At 38.5% G+C, this 23,865-nt stretch overlaps 1 protein-coding gene across 1 annotated transcript; it reads right to left on the minus strand.

The window, feature by feature from the left end:
- Window positions 1-19,692: 19,692 nt before the first annotated feature.
- On the minus strand, window positions 19,693-22,495 carry LOC147498548 (uncharacterized). Its single transcript, XM_086563268.1, has 6 exons — window positions 21,888-22,495; window positions 21,659-21,712; window positions 20,906-21,508; window positions 20,714-20,807; window positions 20,388-20,589; window positions 19,693-20,316 (listed from the first exon to the last, which is right to left on the minus strand). The coding sequence occupies exons 1-6, from the start codon at window positions 22,493-22,495 to the stop codon at window positions 19,703-19,705; spliced, it is 2,175 nt and encodes a 724-aa protein (XP_086419394.1). The 3' UTR covers window positions 19,693-19,702.
- Between the last annotated feature and the right edge of the window lie 1,370 nt (window positions 22,496-23,865).

The raw sequence follows: 23,865 nt of genomic DNA on the forward strand, positions 1-23,865 counted from the left end.
GTCTCTCTGTAAAGGTTATCTCTCAATCTTGATTGCTTTCAAAATTGGGTTTCTCTCTCTGTTCTTATGTATATTTGTGTCTCTTCTCAGTGATAGGTTTTGCCAAAAACCCCAACCTATATTGCAAACTCGCGGTTCCACAAAAATAGAATTCTTCTGAATTTAGACATGGGCGCGGGCGCGCCTTGGGCAAGGCCAAAGTCAAGCGCGCGCTAAAAACACTGGAGGTCATCCAAGGCATGGGCACTTGCGCGCCTTGAGCAAGACTTATAGGAGCACGTGTGCGCTCAAGCTTCTCCACGCAAACTGAACCCTTTTCTCCTCATGTGAGGGATAACTCCAATAATCTCCCCCTCCCGAACAGTGAGGGGGGATACCTCCATGCAATTTCCAAATCAACTGGAGGAGTCTGCTACCATTCCGGTGGTAGCACAACAAACATCAAACTTACCTTTCGATAAGACTTTGGTCATCATATCCGACCCGTTCTTGTCGGTATGGATCTTCTCGGTACACAAATGCTTGTCTTCAAGTACTTCTCTAATCCAATGATAACGCACGTGTATGTGCTTGGATCTAGAATGAAAACTTGATTTCTTGCTCAAATGGATGGCGCTCTGACTGTCACATAGAACTACAAACTGTTTCTACTTTAGCCCTAGTTCATCGAAGAACATCTTCATCCAAAACATCTCTTTGCAACACTCAATGGCTGCAATATACCCGTCTTCTGTAGTGGAGAGAGCAACACACTTTTGCAACTTAGATTGCCAAGAAACTGCTCCCCCTGCAAAAGTAACCAAATAACCGGAGGTAGACTTCATCGAGTCAACATCACCTGCCATGTCTGCATCAGTGTAGACTTCAAGTAAGGGCTTACTTCCACCAAAATACAAACACGATTTGGAAGTGCCCTTAAGATATCTCAATATCCACTTAACACCTTTGCAATGCTCCTTCCCAGAATTTGATAGAAAACGGCTTACAACGCCCACGGCGAAAGCAATATCCGGTCTTGTACACACCATTGCGTATACCAAGCTGCCCACTGCGGATGTATAAGGAATCTTTTCCATCTGACTATGCTCATGCTCACCCTTTGGACAAATCTCTTTGGTTATGCAGAATTGGCCACCAAGCGGACAACTGAGTGGATTCGCTAGATCCATGTTGAATATCTTAAACACCTTCTCAATGTAGCTTTCTTAAGAAAGCCACAACTTCCCACTCTTTCTATCACGAGTGATCCGCATCCCAAGTAACTGTTTTGCTTTATCCAAATCCTTCATCTCAAAGGACTTACTCAAGTCTTTCTTCAGCTTGGATATCTTGTTGATGTTTGGGCCAACTATCAACATATCATCCACATACAACAAGAGCACAATGAAATCCCCATCTGGAAATTTCTGAACAAACACACAATGATCGGAAGTAGACTTCTTGTATCCTTGCTTCACCATAAAGGAATCAAACTTTATGTACCACTGCCTCGGTGCTTGCTTCAACCCATACAAACTCTTTATCAGCTTGCATACTAGGTGCTCCTTGCCTTTGACCTCAAACCCCTCAGGCTGGTCCATGTAGACATCTTCTTCAAGGTCTCCATGAAGAAAAATTGTCTTAACATCTAACTGCTCAACCTCCAGGTTCATACTTGCGGTCATACCCAATACCACCCGAATAGAAGTCATTTTCACTACAGGAGAGAAAATCTCATCAAAGTCAATCCATTTCCTTTGACCGAATCCCTTCACAACAAGGCGAGCTTTGTGCCTTGGGTGTGGATTGTTCTCCTCATGCTTGACCTTGTAGATCCACTTATTTTTTAGAATTTTTCGTCCTTCCGGTTTCTCAACTAACTCATAAGTGTGATTCTTATGCAAAAAATATATCTCGTCATGCATGACCTTCAACCACTTCTCTTTGTATGTACCTTCAAGAGCCTCTTGATAGTACATAGGTTCTCCACCATCCGATAGTAGAACGTACGTATGTGGTGGATACCTGGTTGAAGCTAGTCTCTCTCTATCTGACCTCCTTGCCCCATCTGCTGGTGCCTCAAGAAGATGCACTTTTGCTTGCTCTATTGGTGGTTCATGCACTTCATCTGCATCTTCTATACTAATAGGTTCTATCCCATTATGAGCAATAGGATTCTCATCATGAGCTTCAAACTCATGGTTTTCTGCATTCTCAATGCCTTCTGCACGTTCCACAGTAGGAACTTTTGGTTCTGAATCAACAAGATCATTGGTGAAAGCCTATAGCTTCTCACCCTCCTCAAAGTCTGCTATGGTTTGGTCTTCCAAGAACACAACAACTCGACTTTGGACTACCTTCTTGGGTTAATCAGATCATAGAGTTTGTAACCAAACTTTTCATCTCCATAACCCAGAAAAATGCACTGCTTGGCTTTGTCATCAAGCTTGGATCTCTCATCCTTCGGAATATGCACAAATGCCCTGCACCCAAATACCCTCAAGTATCCATAATCAACATCTCTGCCTGACTATACTCTCTCTAGATAATCACTATTGAGAGGCTTTGACGGCGATAGGTTGATCACATGCACGGCTGTACGCATTGCTTCTACCCAGTAGCTTCTAGGTAGCTTAGAGTGAGATAGCATGTATCTCATCCTCTCTACAATGGTACAGTTCATTCTCTTTGCTATTCCATTCTGTTGCGGTGTCTTGGGAACGGTCTGCTCATGACAAATCCCATGACTCTGGCAATACTCTTCAAACGGCCCTATGTACTCACCCCCATTATCTGAGCGATTACACTTCAAAAGTTTTCCTGTCTCTCTTTCCACCATGCTATGGAATTTCTCAAACACCCCAAGTACTTCATCCTTGGTCTTCAGACTATATGCCCATACCTTTCTTGACGCATCATCAATGAAGGTCACGAAGTATAAAGCTCCCCCGTGGGACTTCACTTTTATAGGACCACATAAGTCTGTGTGCACTAGTTCAAGGACATTGTCCTTTATGTGAGATAGGAATCTTTGGAAAGACACCCTGTGTTGCTTTCCTACCAAATAGTGAGTACATCTATTTAAATGTGTACCTTTGATGTCTGGCAAGGCCTTTTGCTTAGCAAGAACTTCCATCCTTTTTTTGCCCATATGACACAGTATCTTGTGCCACAGTTCGGAGGAAAGCTTCTTCTTCTGCCGCATTCACTTCTGCTTTACACAAACTAGCCTGTGCTTTGTAAAAAGAGCAAGTTTTATTCTCTCTGGCTGCTACAATGGAACCTCTGCTCAGTTTCCATACCCTGTTACCAAACGAGTTTACAAAGTCATTGTCATCTAACTTCCTAACCGAATGTCAGGGACATGTCTTGCATCCTTGAGTGTCAAGGTGTAGCCGACATTGGTTTCTACATGAACATCACCAATGCCTATAATCTTTGAGACTCCACTGTTACCCATCTTCACTTCACCATATTCACCACAGCTGTAGGTAGTGAAGAATCCCTTGTGCGGTGTGACGTGATAGGATGCTCCTTTATCTATCACCCACTCTGTATCCTAGCCTGAGGTACTAAGACAGCACACACCACAATCTGACACAATTCCTACTAGATCATCGACTAGTGCGGTAATATCTCTGCCTGTGTTTTCATTCCTATGTACCATGTCTTCATGTACACAGTTATTCTTCTCATCCCTATTCAGTGTTCTGTACTCATATCTGAAGTGACCCTTGGTGGCACAATAGTAACATTGCCTCTCTACCTTAGGAGTTATAGCTTCACCCCTAGATTTACTTCTGTCATCACCTCTAGAATGAGATAGTTTTCTGCTTCTACCTATCCCCCATTTCTCTGTGACAAGGACCTCTGAGTGAGAGGAGCTTCTTTTTGAACTCCTTCTAGTCTCCTCATTTAACAAAGATGCGGTAGCCATCTCTATGGAAACGATTCCATCTTTGGCTGCTCCGTGTAGAGAAACTGCTAATGTCTCCCAATTTTCGGGTATAGAGCCTAATAGAAACAAAGCCTCAACTTCGTCTCCCAAATTAATCTTCATCAAATGCATCTGATTAATGATATTCTATACTTCGTTACGATGCTCAGACATTGAAGAACCTTCTTGGTACTTCATGTTGGCAAACTTCTTAACGACCAGCACTTTGTTTCCGCCCAACTTCCTCTCATAGAGGTCTTCGAGTTTCTTCTACAAGCCAAAAGCTGTAGTCTCTTGGGATACATGGTGAAAGACACTATCGTCAATCAACTGTCGAATCTACCCAATTGCTTTTCTGTCAAGCTTGCTCCACTCAGCTGCAGTAACTGATTCCGGTCTTTCTCCTCCATTCTCAATGAGTTGTGCCAAGTCTTTACAATAAAGCAAGTCTTCCATCTTGGCTTTCCAAATGGTGTAGTTCTTTTTATTCAGACTCGTCATGCGAGTGGTCATGGAATAGTCCATCTCTACAAGTTATTTAAACTCAATTCTTCTCTCAGGAGTTTTGTCCAACACTTTCTGACCAAGATTTAGATAACACCCTAGGCTAATCTAACTTGGGCTCTGATACCACTTGTTGGGGTTTATACCAATACCAATCGATTCCCCACTACACAGATAACTTGTATTTGAACAATAACAACTCCAGACAACAATCTAAATATTCCCTACAATCAGACTAACATGGCCAACTCACTAAACAACTATTAACAACATATAATAGTTATAAATGTAAAGACAGATGAAATGCTTACTTAATCACCGCTAAACTGTCTTTAAACTATTATATGTCCTAATTAAAATGTCCTACTTAACCACCGCTAAAGACAAATGAAATGCTTCAAAAGATTCATTTCTTCTGTCAGAATCCTCATGAATCCTTTTCAAAGGCCTAGAATCGGTTCACTGATCTTCTCATTGAGTGTCCACATCATAACCTTGCGAAAGACACGCTTGTTCGTGCCTTTTTCAAAGGGTTTTTACATCACCATAAAGAGGTTCTTGACATAATGACTAAGGGTAGCTTCCTTAGTAAAGGTGCCTCTGAGGCTTATTAGGTTTTTGGAAGATCAATCTAAACGTCAAAATAACTGGGGGGGGTGTAATGACATCCCCCGCTCCAGTAATTCTTCTTCCACAGTTAAGGCTGCCAGTATGTTTGAGGTTAAATCTGATCCTGAGCTTAAAACTTTAATCGAATCTCTCACTAAAAAGGTAGAAGCTATTTATGTCCAACAACAACCTACTCCTGTCATGAACGTCAACACTCTTCCATGTAATTTCTGTTACAACCTTGAGCATCCAGACTCCTATTGTTCTCTAGTCTATGAACAACCATCCGCTCGCTCAATCAAACAATGTTTATTCCATTAATAGCAAACCTAACACGCCTTGGAGACAATATCCTTTGGTTGGAAAAATAATCATCACGTTACACCTCCAGGGTTTAATAATCAAAATGTTAGGCAAGCGCCAAATTACAATCAAGCTCCACCGAGACAAGGACAAGGATAAGGTAATTATAATAATTATAATAATAATATAATGCTAATAAAGGTATCATATATTCCGGTTACTAATAACTATCGCAACCCACTCATTAATAATCAACGTGAGATAGTTCCAGTCACACCACCTGTGACCACTACACCTACACAATCAGATCGTCTTGACGCCTTCATACAGGTTAGCCAACAGCTTTTCCAATCCATGACTCAATCTAACCAATAGGTTTTACAATCCATTAATCATTTAACCCAGCAGTTAGCCCAAGAGAAAGCCCCACCAAACGGTGTGTTTTCAGGTCAAGCCGTACCTAATCCTAAAATGCCAAATACAGCCTTTGAAGTAACCAGTAATCCTAGTAATGAAAATATCATTATAAGTGAGCTACATGCCATCACCACTCTCCGTTCTGGCAGAGTGGTCGATAATGCCATAACGATGCCTGTTGTTACCTTACCAGTGGTCCCTATACCTGATATTTTACTAGATACCGAAGTACTAATTGATGATCCTACTCCTGTAAAGGTACCAGTTAAACCTCAACCCAAGAGGAAAATGGCCAAGGTTAAAACTCATATTGATCTATATTCTAAATATAGAGAGAACCCACCGTTTCCCCAGAGACTAGCCATGTTACACAAGGATACTAACTTTGATGAGATTAGGGAAGTTTTTAAAAATCTAACGATTAACCTACCTTTTCTTGACGCTATTAAAAAGTTACCACAACATGCTAAGTTTCTAAAAGAGTTGTGCACTACTAGACGGAAGACCAATATACCAAAAGACACCTTTTTAACTGAACAGTTCCCAACTCTATCTGAACATAATGAAATCGTTAAGTACAAGGACCCTGGTCGTCTTACTGTATAATGCACCTTGGGGGATACCCATATGACGATTGCGCTATTAGACCTTGGGGCGAGTGTTAACTTACTCCCTTATTATTTATATAAACAAATAGGTCTATAGGAGATGCAACCTACTAAAATGACGTTGCAATTAGTGGATCGGTCTATTAAGTATCCTAAGGGTGTTGTTGAAAACGTGCTGGTTAAGGTTCAAGATTTTTACTACCCAGCAGACTTCGTTATCCTGGACACAGAAGTCGCTAGTAACTCTGTTCCTATCATTTTAGGGCGTCCTTTCTTGGTAACTGCCAACGTGCTCATAAACTGCTGTGATGGTTCGATGTCCATGTCCTTTGGTCATCTTTCTGTTGAGGTAAATGTTTTCAAGATGATGAAACAGTTACCAGATTCATCTATAGATGGGGAAGTTAGCATGATCGAGAGCCTAGCTCAAGATTATTTCAACAATACGTTTCCAGAAAATCAGATGCATCAATTCCTTTCCTTCGGTAGTTCCGACTTCGACAATGACTCCTACTTAGAGGAAGTCAACGCCCTTTTTTATTCTACCCGGCCCTATCTTAGATCCTTTTGATGCTCTACCTTCCGAGTTTGAAGACCTCTTACCTAAATAGGTCTTCACTACTCAAGACGAGGATCCTCCATAATCCTTTTGCCAATTCCTCCCACCCCTGTGCTTAAACCTCTTCCTGCTGAGTTGAATTATATCCAGCTTGATCCGGATGGTAGTCATCCGATGATCATATCTTCTCAGTTATCTGCTGATGAAGAGGCCCTTTTGATTAGGGTGATTAGGGAACATCGTTCTGCGATCGGTTGGCCCCTAGACGACATTAAAGGGATTGACCCTGGTGTATGCACGCATTGCATACATTTGGAGGATAATGCGAAGACTTCACACGAACCTCATCGTCGCTTGAACCCTGCCATGAAAGAGGTGGTCAGGGAGGAAGTCTTACGGTTACTCGATGCGGGGATCATATATCCCATTTCCGATAGTGAATGGGTAAGTCCTATTCACGTAGTCCCTAAGAAATTGGGGGTTGCCATTGTTTATAATGTTGCGGGTGAATATGTTTCCACGCGTGTTCCTATGAAATGGAGGATCTGTATTGATTACAGACACGCCATGACACGAAAAGATCACTTTCCCTTACCTTTTATAGATCAGATGCTCGAATGTCTAGCTAGTCATGCTTATTATTGTTTTTTATTCTGGCTATTCTGGCTATTTTCAAATCATTATTGATCCTGATGACCAAGACAAGACTACCTTCACATGTCCTTTTGGAACATATGCGTATAAACGGATGCCTTTTGGTCTCTGTAATGCTCTTGGTACCTTCCAGTGGTGTATGCTTCATATTTTTAGTGACTTGGTGGAGCGTTTTATGGAAGTTTTCATGGATGATTTTTCTATTTATGGAGACTCTTTTAGTGAGTGTCTGTCTAAACTTCCTCAGGTGATGACACGATGTGAGAAGAAAAATCTGGTTTTAAATTGGGAGAAGTGTCATTTTATGGTTAAGAAAAGGATAGTGCTAGGTCATATTGTATCTAGTGACGGCATAGAAGTAGATAAGGCTAAATTGGATAAGATATCGTCTTTACCTATACCACGGACTGTCCGTCACATTAGAGCCTTTTTAGGCCATGCACGTTTCTATAGGCGTTTTATCAAGGACTTTTCAAAAATAGCTAGGCCTTTAACTAATCTGCTTTTAAAGGATGCCATCTTTGATTTCAATTTTGACTGCAAGCAGGCTTTTGCAACTTTAAAAGACACTTTAACATCTGCACCGATTATACAACCTCTCGATTGGTCTAAACCTTTCGAGCTTATGTGCGACGCTAGCAATTATGCTATTGGTGTTGTGTTAGGACAAAAACTAGATGATAAGTCGACTGTAATTTATTATGATAGTCAAACTTTAAATGATGCTCAACGAAATTACACTACTACTGAAAAAGAATTTTTAGCTGTGGTTTATGCTTTAGATAAATTTCACCCTTATTTGGTTGGTTCTAAGACCTTAATCTACACCGACCATGCAGCTCTTAGGTACCTTCTTGCCAAGAAGGATGATAAACAGAGATTGATCCAATGGATTCTTCTCCTGCAAGAGTTTACCCTAGAAATTAAGGATAAACAAGGGGTAAAAAATGTGGTTGCAGATCACTTATCTAGACTTTACCAATGACAGTGATAGTGATTTAGAGTCCATACCAGATTCTTTTCCTGATGAACATCTTTATGCTATTTTTTCTGCACCATGGTATCCCGACATTGCAAACTACTTAACTTCTGATATTATTCCTGATATTTGAACCAGAAATGAACGTAAAAGATTTTTGGCCAGAGTTAATTTATACTACTGGGATGAGCCCTACCTTTTTAAGTATTGTGCGGATCAGATTATTCATCGTTGTATTCCCCGGTGGGAATATAATGAGGTGTTATCCTTCTGCCATGACAAAGAGTGTGGTGGCCATGTTAGTAGTATAAAAACGGCGGCTAAAGTTCTTCAGTGTGGTTTTTATTGGCCTACCTTGTTTAAAGATGCCCAAATTTATTGCAAGACGTGTGTTCGTTGCCAACAACTTGGGCATATTACTAAACGTAATATGATGTCTTTAAATCCCATTTTGGTGGTAGAAATTTTTTATGTTTGGGGCATTGACTTCATGGGTCCTTTTCCTATTTCCCATGGTTTTGTTTATATTCTTGTTGTCGTGGACTACGTTTCAAACTGGATAGAGGTCATGGCTTGTCGTAGCAATGACCATAAGACAGTTGTGTATTTTGTTAAGGAATACATTTTCTGTCGGTTTGGTATTCCTAAAGCCATCATCAATGATGGTGGAACACATTTTTGCAACAGAGTTGTTGCTTCTTTAGTTAAAAAGTACGAAGTTACCCACAAGGTGGCAACTCCTTATCATCCAGAAACTAGTGATCAGGTAGAAGTCTCTAATAGGGAAATAAGAAAATATTAGAAACAACAGTAAATCCTGATAGGAAAGATTGGTCTAAGCATCTTACTGATGCCTTATGGGCATATCGGACTGTTTTTAAAACTCTGATAGGTATGTCTCCCTTTAGACTTGTGTTTGGAAAACCTTGTCACTTACCCGTTGAATTAGAGCACCATGCTATGTAGGCTATAAAAAGCCTTAACTTCAATTATGATGAGGGAGGTGTTAGACGCAAATTGCAATAAATGAGCTTGAAGAAATCCGTAGTGATTTTTATGATCTCGCGAAAGATTATAAAGCTAATATGAAACGTGTTCATGATAAACAAATTTTGCATAAGGAGTTTGTGGTTGGTCAAAAGGTCTTGCTTTACAACTCCCGTTTGCACATTTTCCCTGAAAAATTAAAACCCATTGGTCTGGTCCTTTTATGGTTACTGAAGTCACCCCTTACAGGGCAATCACCTTGTTAAATCCCAAGGATAACAATACATTTAAAGTTAATGGCCAACAATTAAAACATTTTCACAAGGATGTCCTTTTACAGGACCCTATCTATGAGGACTGACCTTTTTTGTTGGTTTACTTCCTTTCATCTCCATATTTTGGTTAGTGCACCATTCAGGTAACCAGGCCCTCCCTTTGGAGTGTGTGGCTGTAAGTACCGGATCCTAAGTCCACGTTTAACATAATTCACGTTTTCCACTCCTGCATATTTTCTCAGTTTTTGAGTCATGTTTCTCTATGGTGTGAATTCTGTCTTGATTGCTTTATTGTTTTCCCTTATTTTAAAACTTATTCATAAAAATTTAGAAAATGTTAAAACCATAAAATATGTAATCTAGCAAGTCTCAGGAATCTGACTTTAAAAGACCCACGTGTTTAAACAAATTTTCTAAACCATGTTTTCAAAATTTGTTTGGGGGTGGGGTGTTGGTCTTTCCATTCTTGTTCGCTCATCTTCCTATTCTTGTTGTTTATGCCGTTAAGTTTTATTTTGATTCGGGTTGACACTATCAATGAATTTAGATTCCTTATGCACACATAACTTATGTCATGCACGTACTTCGAGGTGTTTTCCATTTTCTTACATGTCAACCACGGTTAGATTTGAGTTTTTTTTATATAGATCATTGAATTGTACCATCTTTGATGATCGTTTTTATAGCTCATTCGCAAAAATTTGACCATTAACGAATCGGGAATTTTAGTTTTAATTTCACGCGGCATAGGACGGAATTGGTATTTTTGAATTTGTTCTAGGTTTGGGCCCAACCGGTTAAACCCACGCGTTTAAACCAGTTCGCATTCTTCATCTTCTCCCCGCCTCTAAGAACAAATCGAACCATTAAAAATTTTAAAAAAAAAAAAAAAAAAAAAAAAAAAAAAAAAAAAAAAAAAAAATCCAAAAAAACCACATACCCACTCCAATTTGTTTCAAATAGAGTTCAATTAGAACTTCTCCCCACCTTGCAATCCACCCAAATTCGAATTCCAAACCCCAATGTCTTCGCAAAATCGAAAAATTCTTTCGGAACAAGCTTTTGTTTCTAAACAATTTTCTCCATTTTATGATACTGAGATGATTAGTAGGAGGTGGAGAGGGTTGTGGTATTCGGTGAATGATTTTTATCACACCGATTTGGTGTTGAATTTTTATAAGAAGAGGGAGATTAAGGGTAAGAAGATTTTAGTGAAAGTGAATGGTACGAGAAGAGAAGTGTGTAGAGCTATGATAATCGTAAAAAAGATAGTTTTACTAATGAATAAAGCGATGAAACTCTAAACGAAAGTAAAACTACAAACTGTGGCTTATACTAGACTTATGAAAGATATTCGTTTTCTACTCTCGAATCTATTGAAGTAGAGATGGAATAGAAGATTCGTTCCACTCCTAGTTCTTTAGCATTCAAATTTCCTACGACTATCAATCCTACCAAAGTCAATGAGAAAATTACGAATTATACTACGATGCAAATTTAACTAACAAGATATGAATAACTCAACTACGAAATGCTACAGAATACTAAGGTTTGAATCTAGAATAAGAATTAGGGGAGAATTGAATCCACCTCGAATCCAACTTAAGAGACTAGCATAGATGGTTGTAATCCAATTCTTACGTTCTCACGGTAAGAATGGGTCGTTCTAATCCCTAATTATACATGACATTTCTACCAATTTATAACTAGCATGTGAGGAAGTCCACCCATTCTCATGGCAAATCAACTTCCTTCTAGAGTGGAATAGACTCTTACAACGATTCTACGCTACACAATCAAGTTTTCATCAAGGTTTCACCAAACCCCTCTAATGGAGGTTTAGCCTTGATTCATCAAACTATCATTTCCAATTGAATTAAAACTAGACATAATATAAAGATTTGAACTTTACTAATTTAACTACTCAAGAATTGAAATCCAAATTAATAACTAGGAAATGGAATAACAAACAATAATTGAAATTAGATCTAAACAAATTTAAATGACAAAATTGAAATTAACAATAACTACTATTTTATTTATCTAATGAATGAAGAACAATGATTCAAATAATTAATCTAAAACAAGGAATAAAACTAATTAATTACTAATTGAAATTCAAAAACTAGATCTACAAGCTATTCTAATGGCTACTTTTTATTCTAAGCTATCTAACTACCCTTTCTTAAGAGCTAAGTCTTGTTTTATGTAAAGGAGGAGACAAGATCCACAATTTCGTGCATGGGTTGAGGAGCCATGTTTTGGGCCGGAAAATCAAGCCCAAAGCCCAATTTCTTCAGTCCACATAGCCCGTTTCAGCTGGCTTTAACTTCAGCAGACTTTTCGTCCACTTATGCTCCTCTTATTGGGTCAAGGCTTGGACCATTGGAAATCTCTTTTCGAGCTGGTCGTTTTGACGTAAGGTAGGCCCAAATCCGAGGCCTGAGTCCAAAGATATGGTCTTCGGAAGTTCTGCTGACTGGTGCACTATTTCTGCCCGTGTTGACTTTTCAGCTTTTCACCGAGCTTTATAAAGGCTTTGTCTCCTTGAATCTTGGCCTTTATCACAGAACTTCTTAGCAACCAACCCTTTTCTCCTTTATATCGCCAAAGTGGCACATTTCTGCACATAATTGAGTTCCATGCCTGAAATACATAAAAATACGTAATTAGCATTAACTCTTATTTATTACTCATATAATTGGTCTAAAAGTAGTATTATTAAGGGGTTAAAACTACAGTTTTGGGCTCTTATCAAGCTATGTTGTCTAGGCTTCTTGGCGTTGATCCAAATTACAACCTCGTAATCACAACGCAGGAATCGCAGTGGGGTGGAATCGAGGCATTAGTGAAAGAGACTATATTGGAAGGACAGTACAATGCGAAATCGTATTATGCTCGACAGTCGTCTCTAAGAACCAACCAGCTTGCTGTAGCTCAGTGGCTTGGTAAGAACATCATTGGCACCTCGAAAGTGAATGATATCGGCTCGTCTTGTCTGCACATCTTTGGGTCCTTCAGGAGAAGAGGTATGAGTTTTGCATCCTCGACTTTTTGATTGTTGAGCTTAGAAGCTTTGGAATATATACTGCACCCTTCCCGGTTTTGATTGCTAAGATCATGCTGCAATTTGGAGTTGTTCCGAAAACTCAACGGATTATGTTGAAGTTGCATGCAAATGCAAAGATTTATAAAGACTGTATTTAGAGGAAGTGGACAGTGCCCGAGGATAGGGGTGTTGAGACTGAGTCGAGTGATGATGATGAGGAAGACACGACATGTTTTGAGGCTGATGCCTTGGAAAAGGCTACTTCTGATATAGCACGCATGGCATTGCTTCATTATGGCATGCGTTCTCTTAATACCATTTGTGAGGATCTACAGACTAGGCAGGTGAACATCTATCAAAATTTTGAGGACCTCAGTGCTAGTAACCGGGAGCTCCAGGCTAACATGGAGACCCTAGTCCAACGAGATAAGGAGCATGAGGAATCCATGAACGCATATATAGAGGTACAGAGGAAGTTCTAAGTCGAAGTTCTTCGACGCTTGCCACCTGATGGGGGTTCTTCTTCGGATACCTCTGTGAGGCATGAACGTCATCGGCGCAGGATGGACGACTCTAGCCCATCCTCATCGCGTGGCTAGTAGTTTTGTTGTATTTTTGTTGTGTTAAGACTAGTTTTCTTGTTTTTCGTAGATTTTGTTTCCGAATTGTTAGTTAAGTAGTTAATATTTGGATTATGTAATCGTTATTTCATTTTAATTTAATTTGAAGTTATTTTAGTTTTCAGCATATGCTATGTGTTGTATCGTGAATTCCACCCTTTCAACTTGTTTGAGGTTGGAATTATTTATTTAGAAATGCTTATAATCACATCCACATATTTTGTTGTTGAATTTGTTGCCGGTTTGATTATGATTGAGTTATGTGAGAATGTTGCTATTTTGGTGTCGCTAGAATTAGCAAGTGATGTTTGGTGCAACCTCAAGGAGTCATATATAGATGATTGCTATTTTTATTCTAACCAAAAAGTTATTGGTTTGGTTTTGAAGTATGCCTCTTGTCTATTTCTATTTTGGATTTTAAACTGTCTTATTCCATCATGTTGCCTTAACTAGTTGGGAAACATGTGGAACTTAGAAACTAGTTCTCTATAAATCCTTGGTGCACTCTCAACTTCACATCACACCTCTCACTTTGCCTTGAATTTTGCACTTCATAGCACTCAGCATACTCGGAGCGCGCACGCTTTCTGTTTTGCCTATACTTAGAGCTGCCGCTAAAATCATCATCGGACATCGAAAGCAGGCAAAGCAAGATACCAGCCTTCTACAGCCAAACTTGAATGCGCCCGCGCCCTTCACCTCCACAGCCACTTTTAGTTCTGATTTTTTGTAGGTTCTTCCAAGGTTGTTTCCATCAGTTCTAGAGCGTGTTGTGTGATATGAAGTCCCCTCAGATCATACCGGAGATGTCATTCGAAGATTTATTCGCAAGTGACATGTATGGATCTTGGTTCCGCAATGTGATTATACAGGCAGGATGGCATCCTTTAATGGTAAGCCCTAATGAACTATATTCTCCTGCACTTGCAACTTATTTTTATGAGCATTGTACGTTCTTTGAAAGACCTGATGGAGAGGAGGTGTTCTCCGTCACCATTGAGGATGAAACCATGGATATAACCAAGTTCTTATTGGCGTTTGCCCTTGGACTGTCTATGCCTGCTGAAGTTCAAGACCCATGGGGCTATTGGGTAGATAATATGTATATCTACCCCTATGAGTTTTTGCAGGAGGCTTATGGGGCAGGAATTTTTCGTATCGAGGACCAAAGGCAATATAACGTAGCCCTTGGTAGCTTGTCCCTTAACGTGGGCACGGTGATGTTTTTTATCATGCTAAACATATTATGGGAATGACGTTTTTCTTCTGTGAATGACGCCACTTGCAGCGTCTTCCATGCTTTAGCCACGGGATGTATGCTCTATGACCTTCCCCAGACCTTAGTTTCCAATTTAGCTCGAGCTCACAGTATGAGACATAAGTATTTTCTTATGCCTGTCTTAGTTTGTCGAATAATGTTATGTTTCTTTCCGGATTTTTGTGCCTGTTTCACAGATTGGGTTGGGGTTGACACTGTGCGACCTATCAACTGCATTATACGATCATTCCGTGCAATGACTTGGCTAGGGTGGAGGCTACAACCTAATTGGGTTGCCTCTTACACCCCATCCGACCAAGTGGCACTTGACCGGTTAGCAATTGTAGATGATAAATGGCGTGAGACCTGACAAATTATCATAGTGTGGCAGGATGCCAAGGAACCCCAATTCTTTATTGAGGAGGAGGACGACGAGTAAATGCGGGATATGAGGTAAGTATGTTTTATTTTTGTTCGTGTCTGCTTATGTCCCAATCAATTTACTTCTTGTTATCCCTATAATGGGTGGAACTCATATAAAGTTGTGTCTATTTTTCTTTACCTATATTAGTATGTTATAATTTGTTTTGCAGGTGTTCTTCAATTCTCACGCGTTTCAATGGTATTTCCTAACCTTCTTATTTTAATATTTTGAGGACAAAGCATGTTCTTGTTTAGGGGTGGCATAGAAACACACGTAAATTAAGGCGCCTATTAGGATAATATATGTATAATATGCATTTGTTTTATAGTAAAAAAATTTTAAAAAAAAAAATAAATATAAATAAAAAGTTTATGCTATACACTTAAGAATATTGGTATTGTTTCTTTCTCTATGATGATATTAGTCTAGATATTTCACATTAGCTCTTATATTAGAATAGTTTTTTGAAATTTAGGTTAATATGTAGGTAATAATCATCGCATCTTTCTATAAATATATTGCATGAGTATCTATGATTGTTTGGCAGTAAGCTTCTGAAATCTAGGCTAGTATTTATTCTACAAATCCTGTGATAATATAGCCTAAAGTCTTATATGAGTGAAATATTGAGAAATGACACAAGGGAGAAGTAAATTCTGAATAGAGAAATCACACGTTCACTTGCTTGATCACTATACCATATCCTAAGCGAGAATTTAGGCCCTTTTTGGATCGATATAACCAGAAATTCAAACCTATATGAAATTATTTCCGCTAGTCACCCCTCTGAGCCTTTATTTAGCCTTTCATAAACCACAAATCCTTTACCCTTTTACAAAACAAAATAAAAATAAAAATCAACCTACCCATATTTGAATGAGTCTGAGAATAGAGATGAAATGAAGAATAGGAAAGAGAAAGACCTTTGAAACCAAGAATTTGTTAGTTGCTTCAAATAAGAAAAGAAAATTTCCATCCAAAGAAAAGAAAAGAAAAAGTTAGAACTCCAAAAACAGAATCAAATGAGTCAAAAACCAAAAGAAAAAGAAAAAAAATGGCTAAGGATGGAAATAAAGTATAGAAGCAAAGTAAATAACAATGTTTTCTCTAGTTACATAATATGAAAGCTCTATTATCTCAGACTTGTTCTTTTTGAATATCCATTTTCTTTATTCTTAAACCATCACCTAATCCCCATAACACCTAATAAAGACCTCTAGCTCAATTAGAAATAGGTTAGTGTGATAGTAAGTGACAAATGTGTTTGATCGCCTTCAGCTTCCTTGTGTGTCATTGAGATTGTAAGGTAAAGAGTGCCCACTGCACACTGGAGTGAGCGAAACTTGAGTGGAAAAATCAGAGTGGTTTTTGTCTTGACATATATGTGAGGACCTACTTAAGGACGTTATTCCAAAGTTTCAGAAACGAACCTGTTAGTATATTTCATAACATAGTTCATTGTATATATGTTTATTCGTAGATGATTGATTATTATGCACGTATTAGCTTAGATTTCGACTTGATTATTCTGTATTCGTTGCTAGTGAGATGTATAGATATCCAAGGATAAAATAGGAAATAATATTTTTATTTCTTAGTCGTTGTAGTATAGATGAAGTTTGTGAGTACCTTCTCTGGAAAACTCTCACGATGCTATAACTCATCCACTAGGGAATTCCTAGTGGTTTAAGGTCTTGTTGTATATGATCAATGCAATCACACTCGGCGAAAAGAGATTAGTTAGAACTCCATTTGTGGTCACTTATATTAATTTCTCATATTTGGTTGAGGACAAGCAAAATGCTATTTGGGGGTGGTTTGATAAGAGCCCAAAACTGTAGTTTTAACCCCTTAATATCATTATATTTAGACCAATTATATGTATAATAAATAAGAGTTAGTACTGTTTACGTGCGTTTATGTATTTCAGGCATTGGAGTCAAATATGTAAAGAAACATGTCACTTTTGCGAGATAAATGAGCAAAGGTTGGTTGCTAAGAAGTTCTATGATTAAAGGCCAAGATTCAAGGAGAAAAAACCTTTTTAAAGCCTGGTCAAAGCTGAAAAGTCAAAGTCAACGCGGGCAGAAATAGAGTAGAAAAGTCAACAGAACTTCTGCATGCCATATCTTTAGACTCAGACCTCGGAATTGGGCTTATTATATGTCAAATCGACCGGCTCGGAAAAAGCTTTCTAACGGTCCATGCCTTGACCCAATCAAAGGAGCATAAGTGGACGAAAAGGTTATTATAGTAATTTCCAGCAGAGAAACCCTTTTTAGACTTATGTAATTAGGTTTTTAGCTTGATTCAAAGACCCAAAACATGGCTCCAAAGCCCATGCATGAAAATGTAGACCTAGCCTCTCTTTTATAAAGAGGACTAAGGCATAATTCTAGATATACTTAGACTTAGATAGATATAATTAATTAGAGATAGATAATTAGATTTTAGACTTAGTTATTAGTTTAAACCTTAGTTAATTATTGTTCTTCAGTATTCATTAGATTAATAAAAGTTTATTATTGATTCTTCATTATGTCTTCTTCTTATATATCTGTTTATGATAGTCTAATGACATCTAACTAAACCTCCATTAGAGGGGTTTGATGAAGCTTGATGAAAACTTGATATGTTAGTTAGAATTATTGCTTGTAAAGAGTTTCACTCTAGAAGGATAGTTGATTCGCCATGAGAATGGGTTGGACTTTCTCACATGCTAATTATTAGTTGGCAGAGATTGCCATGAGTAATTAGGGATCGACACTTAATTTTATTTGATTAGAACTGCAATAATCGACACTAGCATATTAGGAATATATCAAGTGGATTCGAATCTCCCTAATCTCTTCTCCATATTCACATTTCAATATTCTATTATTATAGTATAAGTTAAACAATCTTAGTTAAGTTCAATTGCCATCGTAGTATAATTTCAAATCATTACTCTCAACTGTTTTGTTAGTATCGATTAAGCTAGCGAAAACTTACGTTTAAAGGACTAGGAGTGGAATGAATTCTTTACTCCATTTATTACATGATTCAAGAGAGTAGATAACTTAGATAATCTAGAATGCAATTATTATAACGTTTACTTCTGTTTAAGTTTAATTAGTTAAGTAGGAGTAAACAATAGTTTTTAGGGATATTTAGAATTTGGTCCTAACCATACTTGGTTTATTAGGGTTTGGTCCAGAAAAGGTTGAATATTAGGGTTTAGTCCTAGTTTTGGTTTTGACACAAATAACCGAGTTGACTGTGGTCAATCAGCTTGTATTTTCGAAATGGCAATAATACCCTCGCGTGTAATATCACGTGAATAACTAAAGTTGCCGTTGGAATCTCACTGAAATTGACTTGCCACGTGTCACAAATCTAGCTAACAAATAAATCAACGGCCAAAACAATAGATCCGTTGGTGGTCCTCTCTATAAGAGAAACCAAATACCATTTCATCCTTTGCAAATCTCACCTCGAAGGAAATATGGGGAGCCTCTGTCAAGACTTTTGTTGCGCCACAGTACACTTTTTTTCTACCTCTTCACCTTCAAAATTCAAAATTCTAATGGTGACAAGTAGGACTAAGCTCTAATTTTTCAAGTAACAAGAGGGGACCAAGTCCTAAAAGATGGCCTTATTTATGTATCAAAGTCTAACTTGTATATAATCTTGGTTTTCACAGATATGTCAGCTATGTTACCAAGAAGACCACACAGCTCGTAAGTGTCCATACCTAAAAAAGAGATGCAATATGGAAAACTGTAGAGGCATTATGGATTTGCACAAGTCTGAAGATAAATCTGGCAAAGTACTTGAGTTATGGCTCTTCTGTGATTGGGTTGGATGTTTCAATAAGGTTCAACTAACTACTGCTGATAACCAGCTTCTACTGCCCATTGAGAAGGAGGTCACACTTGTCATTAATTGTGATGTTTGTGGGCATGAGTGTTGTTATAGTTGTGGGGTACCCATAGGGTTTGTTGTGTCTTTGTCATTTTTTTGTATTTTGAAGGAAGCATGTCCGTAGTAGGATACTATGTCAGTTTGTCTACATTTTGTTGCAGACGTTTGCATTACCTTTGTGGTGTCACATGTACATTTTGTTGCATGTTTTTAATGTTTTTCTAGTGTTTTTAATGTTTTTAATGTTGTTCTTCCAATGTTGTTGTTCTTCTAGAGATATTTGAGTCCATGTCCCGATCTTTGTCATTTGTTGCTTAATGTTTGTTAATCTACTTATCTGATCTATTATTGTTGTTGGTACTCCAAATAGCATAACATTGAGAAATTTCAAACAAAACATAGCAGAGGACATTAAACCCACAAATTTCATACCAAAATATAGCATTATAAATCAAAAAGTACATCTAATCCCAAAATAGCATTACAAATCCAAAAGTACATCTAATCCCAAAATAGCATTACAAATCCAAAAGTACACCAGACCAATAGCATAAGTACCAAAATGTAACTAAAACTAAAACTGAAATGATAAAGAGTTTGTTTTCACAACAACATTCAGATCTTGGATTTGCTTTCACTATGTCTGACTAAGTGGCTCTACAGCTCTCTGACTTAAATTCATTGGAGGTGTTGAAGGTGTTGGTACATTGTCATCTCCAAACATCAGCCTATATAAACCCCTTGTCCTCACTCCTGTGCCTGGTGTTGGTCCTCTTGGCCTTCTACTTCCTCCTCTGGATTCTTCATCTTGTGGTGGTGCTGCTGCTGTTGTTGCTTCCTGTTGAACTTCTGCTGCTGGTGCTCTTCCTCCTCTTGGCCTTGTGCTCCTTGCTCTAACTCCTCCTTCTGGTGCTGCTGCTGCTTTAGGTTCAACTTCTGCTGCTGGTGCTCTTCCTCCTCTTGGCCTTGTGCTCCTTGCTCTAACCCCTCCTTCTAGTGTTGTAGCTGCTTCAAGTTCAACTTCTGCTGCTGGTGTTCTTCCTCCTCTTGGCCTTGTGCTCCTTGCTCTAACTCCTCCTTCAGCTACTTGTGGTGCTTCATGTTCCACTTGTTGTTCTTGTTGTAGTGGAGCACTCTTTCTTTTCCTCCCTCTCCTATTGGCTTCTTCAGGTGGAACATGTTGCTTTGGTGGTTGTTGTTCAGATGGTTGTTGTTCAGATGCTGGTTCAGTATGGTCTTGTCCACCTTCAACTAAATCATTACTCATTAGTTAACTACCATTACTAACTTTAAATACTCATTTGTTAACAATGAAAAGTTACCTTGGCCTTTACCCTTCCCTCTCTTGCCATGAACTCCTTTCTTTCTTGCGTCACAAGTCAAGGTATTGTGACCAGGTGTTCCACACTTTGCGCATTTTCTATGAGTCTTAAGTGGTTCATCTTCACTCCTAATTCTCTGTTTTTTTGGCCTTCCAGCCCTTCTAGTGTGTTCAGGAGGTAGAACCAATTCTGATGGGCTTTCCTGTATAGAGTAAGCAATAAGTTATCAAGTGGACTTACTATATAAGTAAGCAAGTGGACTTTCCTGTATAAGTAACTAATAAGTTATAGGGAGTTATGAAAGTTCCCTACTAGTATAGACTTACTATTTCTGGCCAGTCCTCAATATTATCAAGTGGATAAAGATAATTTGCATAAGTTGCTCTGAATGCCTCCACACTAAAATATGGACTGCAATACCTGTAAAAAAAATGGACTTAATTAATAACAAAAACAAAACAAATTAAAACAATATGCAATGAAGTAAATCACTTAAGGGAACCCCATTACTTAATTACCTTGCCCACTGGGGCCTCCTTGGTCTAAGGACTGCAACAGCATGTACACAAGGCACTCCTGACATTTGCCACTCAATGCAAGAGCATTGAAGTTTGCCAATATCAACATTGTACTTAGTCCCAGTCTTGGTGTTGATTGCTAAGTATTCAACATCTGATACACCCTTTATCTCATACCAATTGTATCTCAACTCTCTCTTTTTTATCATGAACAACACATTTGGTACAACTTCACCAGGCATCAATGACAATGCCAATTCCCTTCTATCATAGACCATTTGCAGCAAATTTAGGTTGTACTTATCCATAAAATGAACCAATGGTTTATCTCTGATGCGCAATATCCAGGAATTGAAGCTTTCACTGAAATTATTGGTTAACTCATCACACTTTGATGTCCAGTCAAAGTGTGCCCTAGCCCAACAACTCCTTGGCTCAGTGTCTAACCAATCCAAAGCTTTACTGTTTGTTTTGTTGATAACACCCAATATCTTTATCAGTTCTTGTTGTTTATATGCCTTAGCTGCACCCCAAGCTAGATTCTCCCATAATTCACCGCCAAAATTCTTTTTGAAGTTCTTATACATATGTCTGAAGCAATACCTGGAAGAAAACCAACATATACATATTATCATTATGACTGAAATAAACAACATATACAAACAAAATGGCTTATTATGCATATACAACATATACATATACAAAAACAGCATATACATATACAAAAAAACAACATCACCTATTAGGCATTACCTGTGATTTGAATCTGGAAAGTACTCATCAACAGCACTTATTAATCCTTTTTGTCTGCATCAGCGATGAAGGTAAGCTTGTCTTTATGCATGTCAAGAAATGGCTTCATCTCACATAAGAACTCCTGCCTCCATGTATCCCCATTCTCCCTTTGCATATGAAAAAACCAAGAGGGACAATCCCATTCATGGCATCCAGTCCAATAGCAGTTAAACAACACCCACCATACTTGCCTTTGAGAAAACAGCCATCCATACCAACAATTGGTCTACACCCATTCAACCATCCATCAAGTGATGACTTGTACGCAACAACAACACCAATGAAACTATGATTCTTTTCATTCACAAAATGTTTGGCAAGGCTACCAGGGTTTGACTTTATAATCTGCCTACACATCTCTGGGACTAGTCTATAACCCTCCTCATAATTGCCATTGATCACTTCAAGCATCAATGTCCTAGCATTCCAACTAATCCAATATGATATGCTAACTCCATACTGAAAAAACATCTCTGCTTGTATATCCTTAGGTCTATAATCTGGATGCTCTCTCATCTTATTTTCAAGTGCTTGAGCCACCCATGGTGCTCTAGCCTGTGTAAACTTGTTCTTCACACTAGCTTCACATGTATGTTCATCATTATAGTTTCTAAGAACAAAAGTGTGCATGTCTTTTCTGGTAAGAGTAGCAGTTATAGTCCACTCACAATTAGGATCTTTGCATGCCAAAATGTATCTCTCTCTGTCATTTCTCACTTGTTGTGTACTAAACTTGTGCTTAATTGCCATTGTCTGGAAGAAATCTCTACAATCCTCTACAGTTGCCCATGTCATTTTAGGCTTCAACTCACACGAGGCCAAACCTTTTAGAAGCTTCAACAGGGTCAGAAACCTTAGCCATGTCCTCAATCTCGAAAACATTTGTTGTTCCCATGGACCAATTTCCCAAAACAGTGCCTTGTAATTCTTCTTCTAAATTGTGAACTTCTTCATCAACCATCATTGGATCAATATCATTATCTAACTCATTCTCAGAGTAATCACTACCTGTAGGACAATACTCTTCATCACTATCTTCTTCGCGGTGCTATCATACCCTACATCCAAATTAAGTACCAAAAACCGCCCAAAATATTGACCATACCGATACAAAGGCTCTTCAAGATCCCTTTTATCATGATTCAAATCCTCTAACACATCAACACTTTCAAAGATGAGTACCATTATGATTCAAATCCTCTAACATATCAACAACTTCACCATGACTACCATTAGATTCAATTCCTCTAACACATCAATAACTTCAACATGAGTACCATCGGGTTCATTCAATTCTTCCGAAACTCATTAATATTCGAAGTACGAAAACCATCATCAACCGGGGATATAATTGAGACAAGTGCACATCATTCCCAGATGGCTGAACACCATTGTGCCCCTCAACCACATTCTCAGTCACCTCCTCTCTTGCTTGTGGCTCACTAATTTCTTCATCATCAGAAATGTCAAAGACCAATGGCTCTCCATTGGGACCTACAAGTGGTTTAGTTTTCAGTATGTTAAGCCTGTTGGACTTTCTTATAGGTGTCATTGGTTTTTGTTTTTGAGTGGGAACTGGTTTAGGTTTTTGAGTAGGAACTGGTTTAGGTTTTTGAGTGGGAACTGGTTTAGGTTTTTGAGTGGGAAACTGGTTTAGGTTTTTGAGTGGGAACTGGATTAGGTTTTTGAGTGGGAACTTCAATGGGAACTGGACTGAATCTAGGTGATCTTCTAACACTTTCAGTGACTTGTAAAGGTTTCTTGGGTGTTGTGGGCAGTTGTGTTGGGGTGGAGTCAAGAGGTGAGGGAGAGTTATGAGCAGTGATGCTGGAGTCAAGTGGTGGGGGAGAGTTATAAGCAGTGATGTTGAAGTCAAGTGGTGGGGGAGAGTTATGAGCAGTTGGTGGAGGTGGGAGGACAAATAGGTGGTATTGTTTAAGTGTAAGCTTACCCCAGATGTTTGTCTTCTGTTATGCTACATAACTTCCCTTCCATCAAACTTGAAATCTTAAACTTAACTCCTTCACCAACCAGTTTCTGCAAATCCTTTTGCAAATCCAGCATAAATATCTCATCCCTATCATATTTCACACACTCTCTTTTACCACACCCTTGTATTGACTAGCTTTTATCTTCCCAGGGATAGTTCTCCCCTACTTACCACC

Source organism: Coptis chinensis, chromosome 5, assembly GCF_015680905.1.
Source record: "Coptis chinensis isolate HL-2020 chromosome 5, ASM1568090v1, whole genome shotgun sequence".
Lineage (NCBI taxonomy): Eukaryota > Viridiplantae > Streptophyta > Magnoliopsida > Ranunculales > Ranunculaceae > Coptis > Coptis chinensis.